Genomic DNA, 22,064 nt, shown 5'->3' with positions numbered 1-22,064 from the left:
CAGCCACCACATGTCAGACACTTGGGTCTGCGTGGGATATAAATGCAGGCGCCTCTGCTGGGCCTGGTCCCTGGGGAGCTGGCACACTAGATAATTGCCCTACTTCTCCACATTGCTTTGCCAGTGGAAATATGACTAATGGGACTGGAAATCTTGGATGATTTTTGACTGTCTATGGGGCTGAGCATGGCCCAAGATTAACTAAACCGCAATTCCTTATTAATTCTATACTTCCAAGCTAGAATTTATGAACATTTCATCAAGTGGAGTTGAAGTTTAACTTTGCAATATTAGGAGGGGGCAGCGGGTCGTAGGGGGATTTATTAAGGAAGTGACTAGTGTAGGGGAGACTGTGAGGATGTAGGAGTCAGGGTTCTCTTGAGAAACAGAGCTAATTGAAAATATATATTAAGAGATTTATTTTAAGGTATTGGTTCACGTGATTTTGGGGGTTGGCAAGCCCGAAATCTGTAGGGCAGGCCAGCAAGCTGGAGACTTGCGCAGGGGCTGATGTGGCAGTCTTGAGGCTGCATTCCTTCTTCTCCAGGAAACCTCAGCTTTTGCTCTTAAGGCCTTCAACTGATTGGACGAGGCTCACCCACATTATCGTGGGTCATCTCCTTTACATGAGGTCAACTGATTGTGGATGCTAACTGCATCTACAAAATCCCTTCACAGCACACCTAGGTTAGTGTTGGATTAAATTCCTGGGTACTACAGACTGGCCACACTGACACAGAACACTGTCAGAGGAAGAGGCCCACCCTGCAGGGTGGTGGCAAGTGCATGGGGCTCAGGGTCAGGAGACCCAGGTCTGAGACCTTCTGTCTGTTCCAAGCTTCAAGGCCTCAGGCAGGTCCCTCAGCCACTGTGACTACCATCCATTCTGTAACAAACCTTTGTTAAGTGCATGCCTCCTACCAGCCAGGATGATATGTGTTGAGGGAACAAAAATGAATAAGATGTGGCCTCTGTCCTAGAGAAGCCCACAGTCTAGTAAAGGTGACAGACCCATAAGCAACTGACCAACCAGAATGAGAAGTGAAGGACCTCACATTCCCTGCAAAAAGGGACCATAGCACCCTCACAAGAGGACCGCGAGGAAAAGGCAATGGATAAATGGGACACCAAATGCTGTGCAAGTGACTCTTACTGTTAGTACTTTTAGAACATTCTAGTAGCATCAGTCAAGTGTTTACAAAGCACCTTTGTGGTCTAGGTGTCTTTCCATTGCTGGAAAGCCATGAAATCTTATTTCTTTAAAAGCTTCCATGATTTAGGTGCTGAGTTCAGGCAGTTTTATTTAGGAAAGATAAGCCATTAAATGGAGCCTTCAAAGGTGGGATGTGTTGTAATGGTAACGCAGTAGGAGCTGGTCAGATGTGGGTTTGTCCAGGTGGCACAGCTCTAGGGGACTCTGTCACTCGGTTTTGGAAGCTTTTCCTTTGATCAGTTTCGTTGTCCTTCGTTTTCTGCCGTTGGCAGGGAGAAGTTCTAGTTGCACCCTCCCATTCCTGTTTGTGTTTTGCAGGAGCAGATGTCCATGCCAGGGACTCCCGCCGCGGGATGTCACCCCAGGAGTGGGCTGCTTACACGGGACGTTTTGAGGCGGTTCGCCTCATCCAGAGGCTGCTGGACCGACCCTGCCCGGAGCAGTTTGGGGAAAAGTATAAGCCCGAGCTGCCGCTGGCCTCCGAGGCAGCTCTGAAGTCCACGGGCTCCAAAAACTGCCTGCAGAGGCTCACCGAATTTGTGCGGTCCACGCTGACCTCCCGCTCGCGCCAGAGCCTGGAGGATGGAGGGGTCATGGACCACATGGTCAGGATGACCACGAGCCTCTACAGCCCCGCCGTGGCCATCGCCTGCCAGACCGTCTGCCCCGAGAACCCGCCTTGTGTGGGGAAAAGGCGGCTGGCAGTGCAGGAAATCCTGGAGGCTCAGGGGGACCCGGACACGCATGCCCAGAAGGACGAGGTGGAGGGCACCGAGCAGCAATTCCGGACCTCCCCGGCACTGGGGGTCTACAGAGAGGGGACCCCGAAAGCCAGCCTCCCGTCTCTCCAGCTGCGAAGTGCCCCGCGGAAGGCCAGCCTCTTGCCCCTGCAGCTGCTGAGGCGGAGCAGCGTGCGGCCGGGCGTGGTCATCCCCAGGGTGCGCATCAGCAAGGCGCCCGCGCCCACCTTCCAGCCCGAGCGGCCTGCCGCGAAGGGCAGCACCAAGGACAGCGCCCACCTGCAGCTGCCCAAGTGGCGGTACAAGGAGATCAAGGAGGAAAAGAGGAAGGCCGAAGAGGCGGAGAAGCAGCGGCTGGCAGAGGCGCAGAAGCAAAGGCGGGCCCCGCGCTGGAGGAAAAGGACGTGAGGGGGTCCGCCGCCCAGAAGGCGTGTCCGGAGCGGGGGAGCCGGATGCCGAGCCTGGGAGGGACGCGCTGCGCCCCGGGTCCCGGGGAGATGGCGGGAAAGCTGCGCGTGCTCCGCGCCAGGAAGCATGCGCCTTCCTCCAGCCCTCGTCCCCTTCCGCGCCGCACATCCCCGCGCCGATAGGCCTCTGCGGGGGCCCAGAAAGCGGTGCATGTTTGTTCAGGCTGCACCCAAGAGTGAATTGGGCATAGCACAAATCAATTTGCCTAAAACCAGTTCTCCTAGCAATCAATGCACCTAGTAGGCAATTTGCCGAAAACGCTACCTTTAGAACCTCAACCTCAAATTCTTAAGACCAATTTATCGAAGGGCATTTTGTGTATAATTTTGTATTTTTAATCATTATCAAATTTGCAGCATTTTATGGGGGATGGGGCTCTTTGTATTTAAGACGGTTTTAATACATTTGTCTGAAGACCCTTTGTTTAAAATACTGTTTCTAGCAATAATTATTTGTGATATCTCTGATTTCATACAGAATTTGTGGACTTCTCCCCCTTTTTGCTGTTTATTTTGGATTTTGCCTTTCCTTCTCAACGTGGGTGCACGTGAGCACTGTATGATCTTAATAATTTGAGAAGTGATGCCGAACGTTACCATTCGATGGAGGCATTTACTTTTACAGGAAAATGATCAAGACAGAGAGATCATATTTTCTTGCATCTTATTTCTTAATCTCTCTTATCCAATAATAATAACGAAGAAAAATCTCTTGTCAAAGTATGAAATGGTGCCTAAAGAAGCATGTACTTATTGCTAGAACTAAACCCGTTTTAAGCAAGGGATTTTAGATAAACTGGATACAGTGTCTTTAACATGTTCAAAAATAGACATGAGAAAAAATTATTTAATAATATAGGGGCAAATCTAATCAATTATTATTAGAAATACAAAATTAAGTCATATGTGCTCTTAGATAAATTGAATTCATAAATACTTAAAATGGAAAAAAGATGCAAAAAGAATAAGAAGCCCAGAACTATGCAAACTACGAAATGGGGCGGGGGGTAATTTTTAGAGGAACAGGGATTAGAATTGAATATTAAACTTGTTTTAGGCAAATTCTCCTGAAGGGGGCTGGGCAGCTTCCTCCTCCAGGCTCAATTCCAAAGATTTCCTGCTCTGGAATTACTTTTATTTTTTCCCTGGATGACTGCCGCTGATGTTCAGTTCATCCTCATGTGGACTTTGTGGAATTTCCAACATGTGGGTCTTTGGCAAAGAACGCATGGAATTTGCCCTGGGCCCCAAGCTCTCCGTGGGAGTTTTCTGTCGGTACTCTTTTGTCTCCAGAGCACTGAGAAATTCGAACGAATCTCTGGCCATCTGGGTTGCAGAGTATCTGTCACATATGCACTACTGACAGCACTTTATTTAAATATTATCCTACTTGGAAGCCATAGATTTAGAATATTAGAGACTGATTTGGAAGCTCTTTATTATAACCCTGGATTCTCAGGTCGTATCGTGCTCCCTGGCTGTGTCTTGATGGGTGCCCCACTGTCTCATGGTGTGGGTGGGGGTGGCGCTTGCTTCTCCCTCTTTCCCCCCACTGGCACCATCAGGCATTGAGCAATCAGGACTCACACTCACTCTCCAGAAACCTCAATACACAAGCCGTCAGCTGCACCTGGACTGATGGGAGATAGCTGTGATGATAATGCAGCTTTGAAAGCCAGACTTCAGTGAGTTCCTCCCCCATCCCAGGAAGGCACCAGAGTGGCACAGAGGTGTGGGCCCACCTGGAGCATCACTGATGCTAGCGGGCTGTGAGCCATCCTGTGCGGAAGAGTTGGTGTTGGCCACGCCCCCTTGCATGAGCTGAAGGCTGCTGCCCGAGGTGGAGAGAGACACCCCTCATCTCCCTGACAGTCCAATCGGGCATCCTTTGAGATCATTTTCTGTGTTTATGTATTTTATTGCTTTGGATGGCTGGCTGTGTTTTCTCACTGAGGTGTCACCCTCTGCTCCTCTCCTCCAGTGTCATTTGGGGGCAGGGGCACTGATGGGCAGTGACCCCCTTCTGCTCTCCATGTGGCCCTCAACTTTGCCACCACATGCATTCCCTGCCATCCCCTTCACCTCCTCTCTTCTTCCTTGCTTGCCTTTTCTTCCTTTGTCTTTTTTCTTCTTAGATTTGGCTAAATGCCTTGATCCTCTCTGCCACGACTACGCTGAGGTCTAAAAAGAGCAGGAAAGCAAGGACATCATGAGAGGCGATGTGGCATCTCTGCTGGATTGTCATGTCATGACCTCCAAGCGCCAAAGTGTGAACGAACGGCAGGTTTCGCCAGCTTCTGTGCAGGTGGCTTAGAATTTTGGCACAGCCCCCTCCCCCCCACCTTCTTTTTGGAGGGAGGGAGACCTAGTTTGCTCTCCTGACAGATGACAGCACTGCCCTGATCTTCAGAGCCGGAGGATCTGGCGTCTGCTAGTACCCCTGATGTTTATTAACTGTAAATAGTGAATTTCAAGTTGACAGGTACCTTCTCAGGGATTTATATATAAATATAGTTAGAGGAAAAGTTGAAGTATATTTTAATACTTTTTAGTGTTTGAGTGAATTACGATTAAACTAGACAGAAGAAATGTTTCTAAGACAATGTCAGTGCTGCTGTTTTCCAGGGAGATGCCCGGGAATCCCCGCTCAGCTGAGCTTTCCTGGTTATTGGAAACCTGGGACTCTGGCAGCTGAAATGGCTTTGGGGTGGGTGTGAAGTCACTTCACAGCCTCTCAGTTGCCTCTTGTGGATGTGAACTCTTGTATTTAAAGAAAATTCAATTTCTATGTAAGTAATGGCGGCTGTGATGACACAGATGGGCCATCTGTGGCCTTTACCTCTAGAACCGGCTGCTCCTGGTCTGATACTGGGGTGTGTGGTGTGAGACTGATGCAGTTTTTTCTGCTAGCTCATGTGAGTGTTCCATGGCCAGCCCAGTGCTAAGCTCACTGCCGCAAGGGGGAGGGAGAAGCTGGGAGCAGTCCGTCTGGAATGACCTTGGCGTTCAGAGGCCATACACTTCTCATGTCTTTGGTACAGTAGAAAAAGGCAGCACATGACATTATGGACCTTTACTTTTTCTGAAGCTCCTCCCAACGGGCTGCTGCCAGGAGTAGATACCTCAGGAATATGAAGATGGGAAATTGCAATACCTTCGTCACCGCAACTTTGGGCACTCCTGAGACTTGAGGCTCATTCTTCGGAGAAGGATAGAGAGATTTCACGATGTCAGTTGGAAAATGGCACTTGTGGGTGCAGAGGAGCCATTCCAGGCTGCCTCACCCACTTTCTTCTGTTGTCACTGGGTGACCAGGTCTCTGGAAGTCCAGCCTCTGAGTGGAGACGAGGCTATTTTCTGTAAAACTGAATTCTGTGAGGTGGGCCAGACCCTGGTCCTGAGATAGATGCAAAGCCTGCTGTCCCCAAGGAAGAAACATGGGTACCAAGTCATTATGAAGAAAAGCATCCCTGAGAGGTAAATAATGAGCCAGGACTGAGAAGTGGGTGTGATTTGTCTCTTGCAGCCTCTGGAAGGAGCACTGTATTTTTCTCCCTAGTCCACACTACACTAAGAGAGGAGCCCATCTTTTCATAATTTACCTGTTTGCTCTGCCAAGTGAGTTATAGCCCTGATGCAAGTCAGGTGTTAGTCTCTCCCCTGGCTTCACCTGGAGATTCATGCTTGCTCATTTTCCATTCTAATGCAGTGCGGTTATTCCCTGTAGAATTACGATTTATCATGAACTAGCGTAAGCTCCTAGTCACAATCAGTCTTTTGTATGGTAAAGTACTAGCACTTTTTCTTTTTTACAGTATTTGGGGAAATTCTAACATGCTACCCACATATTCGCTTGTGACCCTTTTTGTCCCATTGCGGGTAACTTTGGATTCTGCACCAAAGGCTGTGTTCAGGGTCCTGTTCCTGTGTGCCTGGTCCTTGGTGCCCATGGCTGCAGGCTCAGGCTCGCCCCCCTCAGCCGGGCAACTGCCTGGAGGACCAGGGTCTTCTAGGGAAGAAAAGGCAGAAGATCGATCACAACCGATCCTTGTGAAACAACAAAGTCACATTCAAGACAACTGAAACTGGGTAACCAATCGTTGCAGCGGAGTGCAAAGAACTTACAACCAAAACGGTTCTTCCTAAAACGCTGACTGCTGACTTGGTAATTTCACACCTCTCGATGCATTTGGAACTTGTTTCATATGTCTGTATAACTCTTGAGTCAGCTACTCATTTCTGTGCCCTTGAATTCACATGTTTCTTCATTAACATTTAAAATAAGTAGCTAAAAAACAAAATAAATTCCTCTGGAGGTTGTTTTTTTGAAAGAAAAAAAAAACCCCACCGCTACTTGGATGGATTTAACTAATTTTTGAGGGACTCAGTTGAATGCCAGCTCTGCGTACATAGTTTCTGCACTCTGACCCAGCCTGGAAAAAGACTGATGTGAAAGCTATGGTCCTGCAGTGCTCTGACAGTCCTCAGCAGCAAGCTGGGCCAACGTGGACAGTGTGTGATAAGGTGTGAGTCAGCACACACACATGTGCATGCACACACACACAAATGAACTGAAAGGAGACCAGGCTTTGTGCTCACAATGGTGACTGCAGCTGTGGCTTTGCTGTGGCTCCCAGGGAATGTCAGGTGTGACCTGCTTTGATGGTGTGTTTTCTGGAGGACTGGACAACCCAAGACCCACTGGGAGTACTCTGTCCAGTGTGACATGTCACTCAGCTAGCGTGTCATAACCCAGGTCACCTTACTGAATGGTAGTGTTGGCCCAGGCGCTCCTATAGGAGCTCCTCAGCGAGGTCCTACAGCTGGATCTGTGTCATCTCTCTGCCTTTGATGTGCATCCTTGGCATGGAGTGGCCCAAACCCGGAGAGGACTCTCTGCTTGGGGACTCCACCTTGGCCACAGAGTCGGGGCTGAATCCCCTGAAGTTTGGCACTGAATTAACCGTAGAATCAAGATCTTACCCTGAGGAAGTGCTGGGATTTTCCCGAACCTGCCTAAGTAGAACATACTCTAATTAAGCTAAGCAAACACAGTTTGGTTTTGGGGAGAAATCGTTTCATCAAAATGTGACACCTTTATATTGTTTTTAAATAAAAATATAGGAGAGAGAAAAATGAAGCTGGCCTTCCCAGGTAGAGCAGTGGCCTGTGTTGACCTGACGCTTTATGAAGTTTTGGGAGGTCATATTGAAGCACTTTAACACTAGTTTTTGAGCAGAAGCTCTAGAAGCTGGTTTGGAACTGCACAGTCATGTAGAACTTGATAAAAACCATGAAAGATGCTGTAAACTTGGAAATGTTACCAGCAACCCTTTGAGCCTTTGGGACATCCTAAGGAATTTGAATCATATATCCCATTCAAATGAACGGAAAAAGCTAATCTCATTGAAATTCTCTTCATTCAAATCATTCTGCCTGGCATTTATTGAGCGTCCAAGGATGTGTGTTAACAGTGGGGACTTTATGATGGTCTAAGAGTTGCACAGATTTCTGCACAGGGAGCCAGGTTTCAAATTATGTCATCTTGGTATAAGCTCTGTTTTCTGAATGTAAAGCTATTTTCATTGTCATTTCTAAAAATCCGGTAGGTTTCTGGATATTGTAAAAATGTTGAATACAGATATAATTGTGTAAATTTCATACTGTTTTATTTTGAGGTGAGAGTTTTGTTACAGTTTATAAAAGACATTTTCCTATTTAGACCTCAGGGCTATTTTGGGACCTCCAAATAAAGGTGACCCCCAGCAGCATCAATTCTTGATCTGCAAAAGGTTAATCTTTAAGTTAAATATGATAAATTATTCAGCAGAAACAATGTGTCTTTCCCTTTTAAGTTCTGACAAATTCTGTAATGTTTAAAAAGTATAGAAAAAAAGGTGTGGTAATGTAAAAATGTGGGGAAATTGTGGCTAAATAATTAAAAATCACTCATGAAATAAACATTCTTATGGTACAATAGTGTGATGTTTGAATAAACCTGTGTGTATAAATTGGAAAATGATACAATGAAATACACCAGTATTTTTAATGTTACTTATTTTGATTGGAAGAGATGTGCCCTTTCACTTTATTTTTCAAGGGAAGATTTTTAAATTTTATGAATATTCATGAGCACTTCTGCATACATTAAAATAATCTCTGCAGTTCACCTCATCTCAGAAGGACCCACTGGTAGGAAGGGACCCTTCAGCTGTGCTACCATCTACTTAGCTACAAAAATATAGTTTTGTTTTTATGTGTATTCTTTTGCCTAAATGGTACAATGTAAATGTTTTTAGTTTCCCTACTTTAAACATATCCTTAGAAAGCTTTTTAAAGAGTTTAAAAATTAATTTTATTTTCTTTTAACAGCTAAAAAACTAACACACCAACATAGGAGAAATTGTATGCTATAAAATGGTCTCAGATGACAAGTGACTTACCCTCCCCTCGGGCAGTCCCTCAGACCATTTACTTGTGCATCCTTCTAGAAATATATTTTTAATGTTTCCTTCCCTTTGTGTGTTATACAAATGAGGTCTTGTCTAATTTCTTTCCCTTGCGGTTTTGAGGAGAGCGTGTTTCAATCCCTTCGCTCTTGTTGATTGCTGTGTAGTATTCCTCGGCTGAGGTGCACCATGGTTCAGTTAACCATTTCCTCCTAGTGGACTAATGCAGTGTCTTCAGCTCTTACCACTGACAAGTAACACAGCCTTGAACCTACCGATCTGAAATGAAAGTTTCTCTAAGACAGGAATGTAGAAGTGGGATTTGCCAGGTTGAAGGGAAGACACATTTTAATTTCAATAGTCACTGCCGTGTGCACTTTCCAAAGGCTCCTGAGTACTTGCCCATGGGCAGTAGACAAAAAAGGTAATTTTCCACCTGCAGTGACACACTTGCTGTTGATCAGACTTTCTAATTTTTGCCAATCTGATAGTTAAAAAATTGTATTTCATTTTAATTTTCTTTTCCTCAGTTACTGGTGAGGTTGAGCACTTTTCATGTGTCTTTTGACCACTTTTGTTTCCTATTTCATAAATTTCTTATTTATATCGGTTTCTCATTTGTTTTTTTAATTTTACTTTTTGATGCCATTTTTGCTGATTTGTAGGACTTTGCTATAAATTTCAGATCATAGTTCTCTGACACATATTGTGTCTATTTTCTCATTTTATCACTTATCTTTAAGGTATCTTGTATAAAAGTTTTAAATTATGATTTAGTTAAACTTGTCAGACTTTGCTTTTTTTAATATTTCCTTTTTGAGAGTCTTTAAGAAGGCCTTTCCTACCCCAAACCAGCATTTTTTTTTCTTCTATATTTTCTTCTAATGATTTATAGGTACTTTTTTTTTCTTTTTAGCTCAAAAAAAAAATTCCACATAAAATTCATCATTTAGGTGCTTTTTGATGGGACTGAAATCAAACAGCTCCTATTTATTTGGCAAGCTCTACTAGGCAGTTAGGAAATCCGAAGTCTGATGCATTAAAAATAATTCTACTCATTAAATTCTACTCATCAAAAATCATAACTATTAAGGAAGGACCTAAATAGGCAGTCAATTTTTTTTTAATCTTTTTTTTGCTTGAGGAAGATTTGCCCTCAGCTGACATCTGTGCCAGTCCTCCTCTATTTTGTATGTGGGTGGCTGCCACAGCATGGCCACCGACGAGTGGTATAGGTTTGTGCCCAGGAACCGAAGCCTGGCTACCAAGCTGAGCACGCCAAAGTTAACCACCAGGCCACAGGGCTGGCCCCAGAAGTCAAATTTTAAGTAAAACTTTGTTCTAGGTTAAGATTGTTATTGGAGATCATTTGTATTTGCTGTTTGTGAAAGAGCAAATGACGTGTGTATGTGATGGGTGGAAATATTAGTAAACAGGAAGTTAACACATAAGAGAGTCCCCTTTATTTTCCTGACTGAAACTGCTTGGAGCAGCAGGAGCTCCAGGTGCCTCCCATCAGAGCTGGGGGGCCACATGATGGGAGAGGCCTAAGGCGGCGCGTTCCCTGGGGGCTCCCCCGTCTGCGGGTCTCTGGAGCAGCGTCTGTCCTCACAGGCAAGTGTGTGGTCAAGAATGTCACCCTTGGGGGCCGGCCCCGTGGCCGAGTGGTTACGTTTGTGTGCTCCACTGCTGCGGCAGCCCAGGGTTTCGCTGGTTCGGATCCTGGGTGTGGACATGGCACTGCTCATCAGGCCATGCTGAGTTGGCATCCCACATGCCACAGCTAGAAGGACCCATGACTAAAAATATACAACTATGTACTGGGGGACTTTGGGGAGAAAAGGAAAAAATAAAATCTTAAAAAAAAAAAGAACGTTGCCCTTCCGATGACTGCATGCAGCCCTGGCCCCTCAGTAAGGCGCTCCACGTGGTCCCTGGCTCCCAGCAGTTCACTCCTGGTGTCTCCCTTGATGCTGGGCTGGTTTCCAGCCGGGCATGTGAAAGGTGTCCTGGAAACCTCTGGTCTGCTGACAAAACAGACTTTGATGTGCAAATTGCTTAGGCAAATTGTCAGCTCACCTGCAGCTCCCAATCCCAGGGGGTCTCTGCCCCTGCAGCCCAGATCACAGGCGGCAGGGGGTCACCACCACTGCCCACCCCGAATCACCCACCTCGAGACGGGGTATCCTGCCCATGCTCATTACTGCTCTCCCTTATGTTTTCCCGGCTAAAAAAATTAAAAATATGTAAATCAAACTCAAATCCACCTTGATATTCAAAAGCGTTATTTAAAAAACAAAATCAAGAAGTCAGCTGCAAGGATGTGACTTCAACTCTTTATTAGCTCTTACTGAAAAAAGAAGCGTTATTAGTGCCAACAGCTTAGTTGAAAAGCTGGACCATGGGGCCCCTCTCCGGTTTGGGGACATGGATTGTGGTGGGAAAGTTGTCGCCCTAGAAGTGAAGAAGGTTGCAAACTGTCCTCACTCCCTGGGCTAAGGAGCCACCCTACAACCTGTGCTAAATATGGTCATCTGTGTCCTGCAGAGGGGACCTGCCCTGGAGGCAGCCCCGAACCATCCCACTGCCCCTTCACCCCTCCCCTGGTGCCTGAATTGCCCCCTGGGAGGGGACTAGCATATATCTGCTGGTGGTCCTGAGTGGTCACCGGAAGGTGCAGATGGCCTGTCCGTCCTGAGCAAACCCCTTGGAATGGGCCTCTCGAGAGCACGACTCGTCCTCCTTCGGTTGAAGTGCACCACGCCCTCTGTGGGGTGAGAGGTCACGGGGGGGGGGGGTGGGAAAGGCGACCCCCGCCTGCCCTCCCTCCCACTGCTGTGCAGGTGCTGGGCCTGAGCATCTCACCCTGTCCTGAGCCCTCGCCTGTGTTTCTCTGACTACACACTCGTTCTAGTCCTCGACTCAGGCCAGGTGGCCCTTGCGATACTGTGGCAGCTCTCGTGTCCTCCCTGAACCAGCAGATTGACCTCTGCAGGTACAGGAGCCAGCGGTTCTCACCTGGCCGGGGTTTCCTGGACCAGTCGCATCAGCACCACGTGGAAAGTCGTCGGAAATACATGTCCTCGGGCCTCCCTGTGTTAGTTTCCTGTGACTGCTGCAACAAATTACCCCAAACTTGAGCAGCTTCAAACAGCAGACACGTATTCCCCTCACGGTTCTGGAGGCCAGAAGGTCGAAATCCTGGTGTCTGCAGGGCCACGCTCCCTCTGAAGGCTCCGGGGAGGACCCTTCCCGCCCCTTCCAGCTTCTGCCAGCCATCTTTGGTTTCCTTGGCTTGTAGTGGCCTCCGTCTGCCTTCAGCATCACATGGCCATCTTCCCTCTGTGTGTATCTGTGTCCACATTTTCTTCTTTTTATAAGGCCATCGGTCGTTGGATTAGCGCCCACCTTAATCCAGCATGGCCTTCTTTTAATTACATCTGCAAAGACCCTATTTCCACATGAGGTCACATTCACAGGTACCTGAGATTAGGACTTCAACATATGTTCTTGGGGGACACAATTCAACCCATAACACCACCCCAGACTACTGAATCAGAGATGCTGGGAGTCTGGGAGTGTGTGTCTCTCTAAACTCTGCGCCCCGCCAGGCCCCCTTCTGGCCACTCACTCTCCAGCTCCCTCCCACCTTGATGGCCACTCCGTCCTTACCAGGCCCTCCTCCCCTGCTGCACCCCTGAAGGCTAGGAGCCAGTTCTGTGCTGGGCCTCTTCTCTGCACCCCTGCCTGGGCCATCTCAACAGCCCCATGGCTTTAAATGCCAGCTAGAGGCTGTTGATGATGAATTTAGGTCTTCAGCTGTGACTTTGCTCTAAACCAGGGCTTATAGCCCCCAGTTCAAATCCAGCCACTGCCTGTTTCTATGAATCCAGTTATAGTGGAGCACAGCTGTGCTCACTGGTTGACACATTATCTGTGGTGATTTTTACTCCCCGAGGGCACACTTGAGTAGTTACGATAGAGGCTATAGGCCCACAAAGCCTAAAATATTTACTATCTGACCTTTACAGAAAAAGCTTGCCGACTCCTGCCTAGGCTCCCATCACCCAGGTGGTGGATATTTCCATCTGGTGTGGAGTAGGCATCACAGACCTAGCATGTGCCAGGACTGCTTCTGATTTCCTCCTTGGCCTGTTTCTCCTTCAGCTTCCCCATCGCACTGTGTGGCCCCCTCAACTCTCCAGGTGCTTGAGCCAACCTTGCCTTTATTACCCTGCCTTCCGCGTCTCTCACTCCCACTGGCCCATCTCCTGCAAATCTGATCATGTCATTGTTTTGATGGCCTCTTATCTACCTCACTGGGAGGGAGGGATCCTTGCTCTTGGGTTATGGGGAGGGCTGAAGACACAACACTCGACACTGGACAATCAGATGGACAGTGGTTTATTAGTCACGTATTCTCACAGCCCAGTATAGGAGGATGCTATGCAGGGCCACATGGAGAAGTGAGTGAACAAGTGGGGCTGTGGGAGGCAGGCTTTGTAGTATCAAGAGGGTGGGGTGACCCCTGGTTCCTGTAGGAGAACGTGGTGGGCTTGCTTGAATAATTACACGGGCTGGCAGGGAACTGAATCCACTACTCAGAGATGTGCAGGCACAGTGCCCGGTCCTGGGAGGAAGAGTGTCATTTGGCTAAGGGACCTTATTCATGGGAGCAGAGTTGGGAGGGGAACGTGCAGTTTAGGTCATTCAAGGCCCTCCTGGTTTAACCAGATCTCAGGGTAGCACAGAACATCACGTTTTAATTTCGGGATTGACATGATATTTATTTGCAAAATATTGCTCCAATCTTTCACCTGCTCTCTGCTCCCAGCCTAGTGTGAGTCCCCCTCCTACCTCGCCTGACAGCAAAGGTATTGTCTCGTTCCAATTCTGTCCACCTGTAATCCATTCTTCCTCAAACAGGCAGAGTGGTTTTTAAAAAGTGTGACTCAGATCCTGATACTCTTCTCTCAAAACTTTCCAATAGTTTCCTTTTGCACCTAGAGAAAAAAATCTGGACTCCCTCCCCCCGCCTTCAAGGCCCATGTGGTCTAGTCCCTGTCTCCCCTTCCATGTGTCCATGACATGCCAAGATGAGAGAGCTCACGCTCACCCAGGGCCTCGGGATCTGCTGCCCTTCTGCCTGCACCACTCGGCTCTTCCCAGGTCTTCTCCCTGCTCAGCTCGCAGCGTGCCACCTTCAGGTCCTTGCCTGGCCACCCAGTGGAAGTTCTGCTCCCAGGCTTTCTGCACCACATCACCCTGTCTTCCTTCCTTTGTGGATTTGCATTTTGTCCTGCCCGGCATCATCTCCCTCCTAGTGGAAACTTCACAGGTGCAGTGGCCGTGTCTGTGTTCACTGCCGTCTCCCAGCATCGAGAACAGGGCTTTGCCCATAGCTGTTGCTCCACTAGTATCTGTGGACTGAGAGCGAGGTGAGCTGGATGCTGGCTTTCTGACTGGGGCCTGAGGCCCTTCTGGCCGAGGACAGGCCAGAGCAGAGTCCAGCTGCATCCTCGAGGAGGCAGCATGGTGGCGCCAGCAGAGCATGGACCCTCTGCAGGGCCCTGGGCAAGTCCCCAGGCTTCAGTGTCCTCATTGTTAAAGTGGGGGTTTTCCTGGTTTGTAGGGTTTTCATCAAGATTTAATTAAATGACATAGAAATTGTGCCGAGATCTTTAACAAGGTTGACACAGAGTTGGCAGCCACTACAAAGCTGATTTCTTCCTTCCTCTGCCGTGCTCCAGATGAAATAACGGACCACTACACTACAAAAGGCTGGGATAGCCACAGGGACATCTGCTTTTGGAGTTTACGTCAGACTCCCAGGTAAGCCAGTGCAGCTCACTGCCCCTTCCCCGCCCCATCTCCACACCCACCCACTCGCCTCCCTGAGAGCTGCCGGGCCACATCCAGGGCCTGCCCGGCCTTTTCAACCTGAGACTGAAAGAATGATCACAATTGGTACCTGCACTGAACACACTTGGTGTCCCCCACACGAAGCCCCTACACCCTACCGAGGAAGGAGCAAGGAGAGAGGCCTCACTTCATCCTCCATTCCAGGGCTGGGGCAGTCTGGAGGGCCGGCCTGAGCCTCCATCCACAGGTCCTCTGGGGGACTGTGGCAATCCTTCCCGTTTGGGCTGTGCTGCCTCCTGAGCTGCCCTCTGCCTGTCCCTGGAGGTCACTCCTAGGGGCTGAGCTCTGTTCGTGGAGATGAGCAAGAGCTGGAGCGGTCCAAAGCACACCTGCCTGGGGCAGCCATCAACCTCCTTGCTTCAGCTGCTCCCACCGGCTAAGGGTGTGGTGGTGGCTGTCCAGCTATAGAATGCCTCTCGGGACCTTGCCAATGAGGCCACGCTGATGAGGGCGCTGCTGTTTGACTAGGAGGACATTAAATGACAATGGAAACCAGTTAAATCAGCTTGGCGGAAACAACAACGAGGCAAACACCCTGCTTTATTAGCCTCAGCCTGGCTCTTGTCCCAGAAAAGCATACAAGGGAGAAGAGCTTGACTTGCTTAATTAAACCAAACAACAATCTGCATATTCTAAGCTGTGTGGGGAAAGGTCTTTGGAGACAGGCAGACGGGGTCTAGTCCTGGCTTTGCCACAGGTTTTCTTTGTGATCCTGGCAGTGCTTGTCGTTTCCTTGAAGAATGAATCTCTGAATGATTGCTGCATGCTCTGCCTGGAGCCAGTCCTGGACAGAGAGATGCTGGGGGCCACTCTGAGCATAGACTCCGTGCTCATGGCATTGAGTGACAGTCCTCAGGGTTTCTCCATCTCTTCTCTGCCTCCACGCACTCCAGGTTGAGTGGGAATGTCTTTCAAGAACCCCAGTGATTTTCCAGGGCACAGAGATCAGCACAACATGGCCTGCAGTGGGGATGAGGAGAGACATGTTTTCAAGGCCTTCCGAGTTCTAATATCCTCCGTTAGGAAGTCTTCCCACGGGAGAATCAGGCCAGAGCCCTTCAGCTGCCAGCCCTGTGTGCGCCCCGGCTCTGGGGAGTTGTTTTGGACCATGCAAGGTCTTCCAGCAGGTAGAGAGGTGTCCACAGCTCCTTGCCCCTAGGGCCCCACTGCAATTATGTTCTCGTACACTCTATGATCTGGGCTTGGCTTAGCTGCTATGGTGTCCTCAGTGCTAGGAGCAGCATCTCAGACTGTCTGGGTCAAGATCTTTCCACCCACAGTGAGAAGGAAGCAGGGTAACCTCCAGGAGAAGCCATCATTTTCTTCCCAGAATCTAGAGTGGAGCCTGGCTGAGAGGCCTGTCTTCAGGCTTTCTGAGAGGAGGGAACCACGCTGAGGTGGACGGTAGCCACTAACCTGCTCTCTGACCATCCAGCCACTTAGAACTGGGAGAAAAGCAGGCAAAGAGGAAAGGTAGGCCTCCCAAGAAGCAGAAGGAGCCTTTACTCTCAGCCCTGTCACACTGAAAGTGTCATCCCCCAATGGTCCTGACCTCTGGCCCATGCCAGCATCCTCAGGGTTAGACTTCAGGAGGTGGAGCCTAGAAATTCGAGAATACAGCCAACGAGGCATTTAATTACTTTGAGTTTCTCTTTTCCCTAAGCAGATAAAAATTATTCTGATCTCCTAAAGAAGGTATGGACACAGGCTGCTTCAGGAAATCAGGGCGAGAAATGCAGACTGTGTACCCCTCAGACACAGCCCATGACCTGTAGTTCCCCTGCATCCCTGACCAGCTGAAGAGTGCACAGGGGGTCTAATGTGGGACTCTGGCTAGACTAAGCACAGAGAGTGATGTCTTCCTGACCCTCAGGGAGCATCTGTTCCCCTGAGAGAATGGCTTTGGCCAGAGGCAGCTTCATAAAGAAATGGGGCGGAGGGCGCCCATGTGCCCATTTGATGCCTGGATCCTTATCCCTGTCTCCCAAGAGGATTATGGGTGCCCCTGGTACCCAGAGTTAGCTGAACTGCATGGTAGGAGGGCACAGTTCCCAAGACTGCCCTCACTTCTGACACCAATGGCGAGTTTGTGGGGTTCCTATATCTACCTTCAGGTTCAATCCTTCTCTAAAAGGACTCACAGAACTCATTGAAAGCTACTGTACTCATGTATTCCAGGAAAGGACACAGATCAAAATCAGCCAAAGAAAGAGATGCATGGAGCAGAGGGTTCCAAACAAGACACTTCCATTGTCCTGAGGATGCATTACCCTCTTAGCCATTGACGTGGGACAGTTCTCATGGAGTGTTGCCAACCAGGAATGCTCACTTGAGCTTCAGTGTCCAGAGTTTTTATTGGGGCTTCATTACATAGGCATGCTTGATTGACTGATTGAGTGATTGATCACCCATAGGGTTGAACTCAGCCTCCAAGGCAACTGATACTGTGTAACCCAAAGCCTCTATGGTTGGTCTTTCTGGTAGGCCAACTCCCACCCCAAGATATTGGGTTTGGCTGGCTCCACCCTAAGATCCAGTGCTGCCAGCCCTCACCATCCACAAAGACGCTCCTATCAGGTATGACATAGATTACTTCTCAGAACGAGGGCAATGGCAGACCTCTTTTTGGGCAAAGCCAAATTCTTTTCTACACACCTGGCTTCAGGGCTGAAATAGTAACAGATTCCACCATGCCCACTGATTTCCATGTAGGAATCATTGACACTAGGCTGATCATATCCCAAGGCCATGCCGTGAGAACAGACACAGAGAAAATAGCAGGACTAGAAAGAGAATCAGGAGCCTGTCTTTCAAACACAGTGATGCAGCTCTTACTGAAGGTCTTGGAGGAGGTGGAAAGTGGATCAGTTACATCAGGCATCACCGGGACAACTTCACCAACTCTCCCCAATTAGGCATCTGTGCTCCCCTTGGGGACCTCATCCTTGCCTGATAGTCTATGGACGGTCTCTCCTCTCTCCTTTCCCTCACACGGCCTTGAAGATTCCCTCAATTATCTAAAACTTGTATGCCGACTTAGCAAAATTGAACCTGGTAGTTGGCAGAACAGGCCATTTACTGTTGCTCTGGTGTGCTCCTTCTTGGAAAGTGGCCTCTAATTTTCTGACCTCATGGTTCCATGGAGCAGCTGCTGAAACAGATTGAGGAGTAATGTCTCCTCCTTTGTTCCAGAGAAAACCCATTCCTGCTTGGCCATTGTGAGTATAGGTATCAAGTAGGATTATGGTCAGCTGCACATAAGAGAAAACTCAACAACGATCATTGTCGTTGTCATTGCTATCACCATCATCATAGCTTACACTTATAAAGCTTACTATGCAGACTATGTTCTGGGCACATAACAACATAGAGACTATTATCATCCTCATTTTATAGATGGGGAAACTGAGATACAGATAGGTCGGGTGACCTATTGAAGCTCTCCATGCTGGTGAGTGGAGGTGCTGAGATATAACGCAGCGTGTCCAGCTCCAAAGTTTGTGCTCTGAACTTTTCTGCTATGACCAAAAAATAATGGCTTAGATACTTAAGGGTTTGTGTTTCTCTAAGCGAAGTCCAGAGAGGCAAGCTGGGGTTGACATGGTGGTACCACCATCATCAGGGATCCAGGCTCCTTCTATCCTTCTGCTCTGTCATCCTTGGAAGGGACTTCCATTTCCTCAGCTGACTCATGATCCAAGCTGACTGCTGGACTATAAGCCATCACACCCATTTTCCAGGCAGGAGGAAGAGGTAAGGGGCAAAAATGGGCAAAGCTTCTGGATGAGTCAGCTTCTTCTAAGACACCATCCACTTGTATCCTATTCCCCAGAACTTAGCCATGTGGCCAAACTTATCTGTCAGTTGAAAAATGGACCTGAGGAACTGGGATAATTTCCCACACGTTTATAATGGAGGTCCATTCCAAAGAGGAAGAGGGGAATGGACACTGGGGAGCAAAGGCTATTTCTGCAGCAAAGCAGAATTCAGTCTCTTATTTCTATTTTCTGCCCTCACTCATCTCCTGGGGGGACAAGAGGAAGGAGGCCCTCTCTTCTCCACGTGGTTTTTGGAGGTCCTCGCCAATCTAGACCTGCTCTCCCCATCTGACTTTCCCTTACAGTTCCCTGCTCAGGTCACACTGGAGATCAGCACCAGGAGAGTGTGCATAGGAGGGTTGTTTGGTTCTGAAGGAGACAAGGTCTAGAGCTTAGCTTAGCAGTGAAAGTTAAATCTAGTCTTTCAAGATTTCCTCCTTTTCATGATCTGGCCCAATGAAGACCTTCCAGAGGAATGGGTTTCAGACTTCTCCTAGGGTTACCCTGCCTGCAAACAGGGCCTTGACATCTCTGAGGCTCCAGCTGAGATGTTTGACAACCAGAGGACCTAGCTGTTCCTCCCCCCCTTGGGGCCCTACTGCCACCTGGAATGACTTCTTCTGGTTGACAGGAACCATGTGGGCAGAGGAACATCTGAGCTCTTCTGTGGGGGCACAAAGGACATTAGATGTGTCCTGGGTTGTCAGAGGGTGGGAATGGGAATTAGATGGATGGAGGTGAATCAAGTGTGGAAATGACAGTGGAGGGCTCTACTCTTTAAAGATTGGTAGTGGAAAGCATGGAACTTCATGTCAGATAGATCTTAGCTTTGTCACCCACTAGCTATGTGAATTAAGTTACTTTACTACACTAAGCCTCAGTTTCCTCATCTGTATAATAGCAATAATAAAGTCTACAAGGAGAGTTGCTCTGTGCTCCTGGCACATAGTAAGTGGTCAATAAATGTGAGGAGGAGGATGATAATGGTGGTGATGGTGGTGGTGGTGGTGGTGATAGTAATGGTCATGATGATAGTGGTGGTGGCGATGGTGATGGTGGTGGTGGTGGTGGTAGTGATAATGGTGGTGATAGCAATGATGATGATAATGATGACAGTGATGATGATGATGACGATGGTAATGGCGATGATGAAGATGATGATGATTTAGGCCCAAAATCTCCTCCTATGGGAAATCTGTCTACTTAGATGCCTTTGTGATTCATGAAAAATGGTGTAACTCTGGTTCAATGTTTATATAGTTTAAACAAAGTACTAATTAATAAATGCCCATTTATCATTGTCTGATTATGTTCAGGTTCTCTAATTGTCCTTGAAGAAAATACTTGTTTATCAAACTAATGCTTGTTCTCTTTCTCAGGCATTGCAGTAGTTTTGTGCCTGCAAAATAATAATCTCCTGTTTTCGTTTTTGTTTCCTAGGATAACTTTATTTGGGGATCCTTTTGAAATGCTAAGAGCTTCTATGAAGATCGTTAAATAATTTGACCTACTAAGTTGAAAAAATTAGTATTAAGGCATGAAAAAAACTTTAGTTGCGAATCCCAAACAATAAATATTTGAGGGACTTCATGCCTTATTTTAACTGGCACGATGGGCTTAGCATCATCTTAGGGCTGTTCAATATCTATGATGTGACACTATACATAATTTGAGGGGGTTTCCTTATTATGCTTTATGGAAATCTGAGTTATGGTTACCCCAAACACTGTTTCTTAGGCTTTATTTTTGTGGGTTTTATTTTTTTTAGTTATCTGTTTTTGTTCAGAGATCCTTTCTACTCCTAAAATCTGCCTTCTTAGGCCCCATTTCCACTTGTCTGAGAGGTGGCACTTGTAGGATGTGGGTTTCTCACACTGGTCCCATTAGGTGAGGATGGATGCTCATCCAGGGGGCTCTTGTTTCCAGTTTGCAGATGCATTGAGAAGATTCGGGGACCACAAACACCTTAACAGCCTTGTAGGATACAACCTCTGATGTTTGTGAATTTGGGTGACTGGAAGTAGGATGAGTCTTAACCTAACTGAAGGTGTGGCTCATTTACACCGAATGACTTCCATAGTCACACAGGCTTTCCCCTGGAGCGACGGCAAACTGACAAGTAGTGGTTTTGGGAGTGACTAAACCTGAAAGTTTCTAGCCAACTGATTTACAGAGGTGGAGGCACTGGTGGCACCGAAAGAAGAGAATTTTGTGATAAAGCACGTGACTTTTGCAAACTTTTGTTCCATCTTGTGCTCCGAAATTTGTTTCTTAAATACCTCGTGATGTAATCTAGTTGTGCCTGCTCCAGCTGAAAGTAGAACCAACTCATGGACCATCTTCAGTATCTGAGGGGTCCAAAGGATGTCAGCATTCCAAGTCTGTAATCTGGGTCGTACGGAGTCAAGGGTGAGCTCCAGGGGTAAGAAATAGCTACGTCCCTCAGGAGTGTACAGCTACCCTGAGTCCTCCTTCTGTGATAACAACAAGGATTTGTGGAGGGGCTGCCGGGGTGTGGGTGGGGGACTGGACTAGGAGACAGGGAATCAAGACGAGGCGAAGTGCCTGGCCTGAAGGAGATCTTTACCTATACAAGTTTCCTTCCCTCCACAGCATGCTTAGCTGCTTTCTCTGTGGAGAGATGCTCACTTTCCTCTTCCATGTCACTCCTCTGCCACGTGTACTGATAACTCTGAGGTTAACCAGCCTGACACACATGGTCCATTTTGGAAAACACCCTGCAATCTTTTAAAATGGAGTTTCTAGACCTTCTTTTGAGAATGTTTTAGTAGCTGAACCAAAAGCCCCTGTGTTTGTCCTGTGTGTCCTAGGTGAGTGTGCTGGGGAAGTCACCAAGGGACATTTATCTTTGCTGTTCTTTGTATCGGTAACCGAGAAAACAGCCACCCTGCTGTAGAACCGTTGGGCACTCTCCCTGAAGGAAAAGGCTCGCTTTATCTAAAATTTTCCATTGCCTCCAGGAGCAAATCTGCATCATAGCAATTTGCTCTTTTCTGCTCCTGGGACTGAAAAGCACACACAAGCTCAAGCTTCTTTAGTTGCTTCCACCAAACGTGCCTTTGTCACTGAAACACACACATTAGTTTTTTCAAGGTTCCAGGATGAGGGCAATTTACTTTTAATTGTTTAGTTGCATTATTATGAATCATGGACTTCTAGAACAGGACCATTAGAGTTTCCCAACCTCGGCACTGATGACATTTTGGTCTGGATGCTGTTCCGTGCCTTGCAGGATTTTAGCAGCATCCCTGGTCTCTACCTACCAGAAGCTACTACTAGCATCCCCCCATCTCCAGATGTGACAAACAAAGATGTCTCCAGACATTCTCTAGGGGGTGAAACCACCCCCCAGTGAAAACCACGCCCCAGAGATAATGAAGATCGTTATTAGTCCTCTAAGCACACTCCGTGTTCTCAGTGCATCTCTATTTAAA

The 22,064-nt window shown here is 47.8% G+C and overlaps 1 protein-coding gene across 2 annotated transcripts in view; it reads left to right on the top strand.

Moving 5' to 3' along the window:
• Nucleotides 1-8,397, top strand: part of ANKRD33B (ankyrin repeat domain 33B) — a 71,864-nt gene extending 63,467 nt beyond the window's left edge. For both annotated transcript variants that reach the window (XM_070587206.1, XM_070587205.1), the window contains one exon: nt 1,532-8,397. In XM_070587206.1, the coding sequence (XP_070443307.1) occupies nt 1,532-2,361 (830 nt within the window). In that variant the 3' untranslated portion in view covers nt 2,362-8,397. The remainder of the gene's footprint in view (nt 1-1,531) is intronic.
• Nucleotides 8,398-22,064: the final 13,667 nt, after the last annotated feature.

Source organism: Equus przewalskii, chromosome 20 (genome assembly GCF_037783145.1).
Source record: "Equus przewalskii isolate Varuska chromosome 20, EquPr2, whole genome shotgun sequence".
Lineage (NCBI taxonomy): Eukaryota > Metazoa > Chordata > Mammalia > Perissodactyla > Equidae > Equus > Equus przewalskii.
Note: the sequence above shows the minus strand (reverse complement) of the source record. Positions and strands in the feature narration are given on the sequence as shown.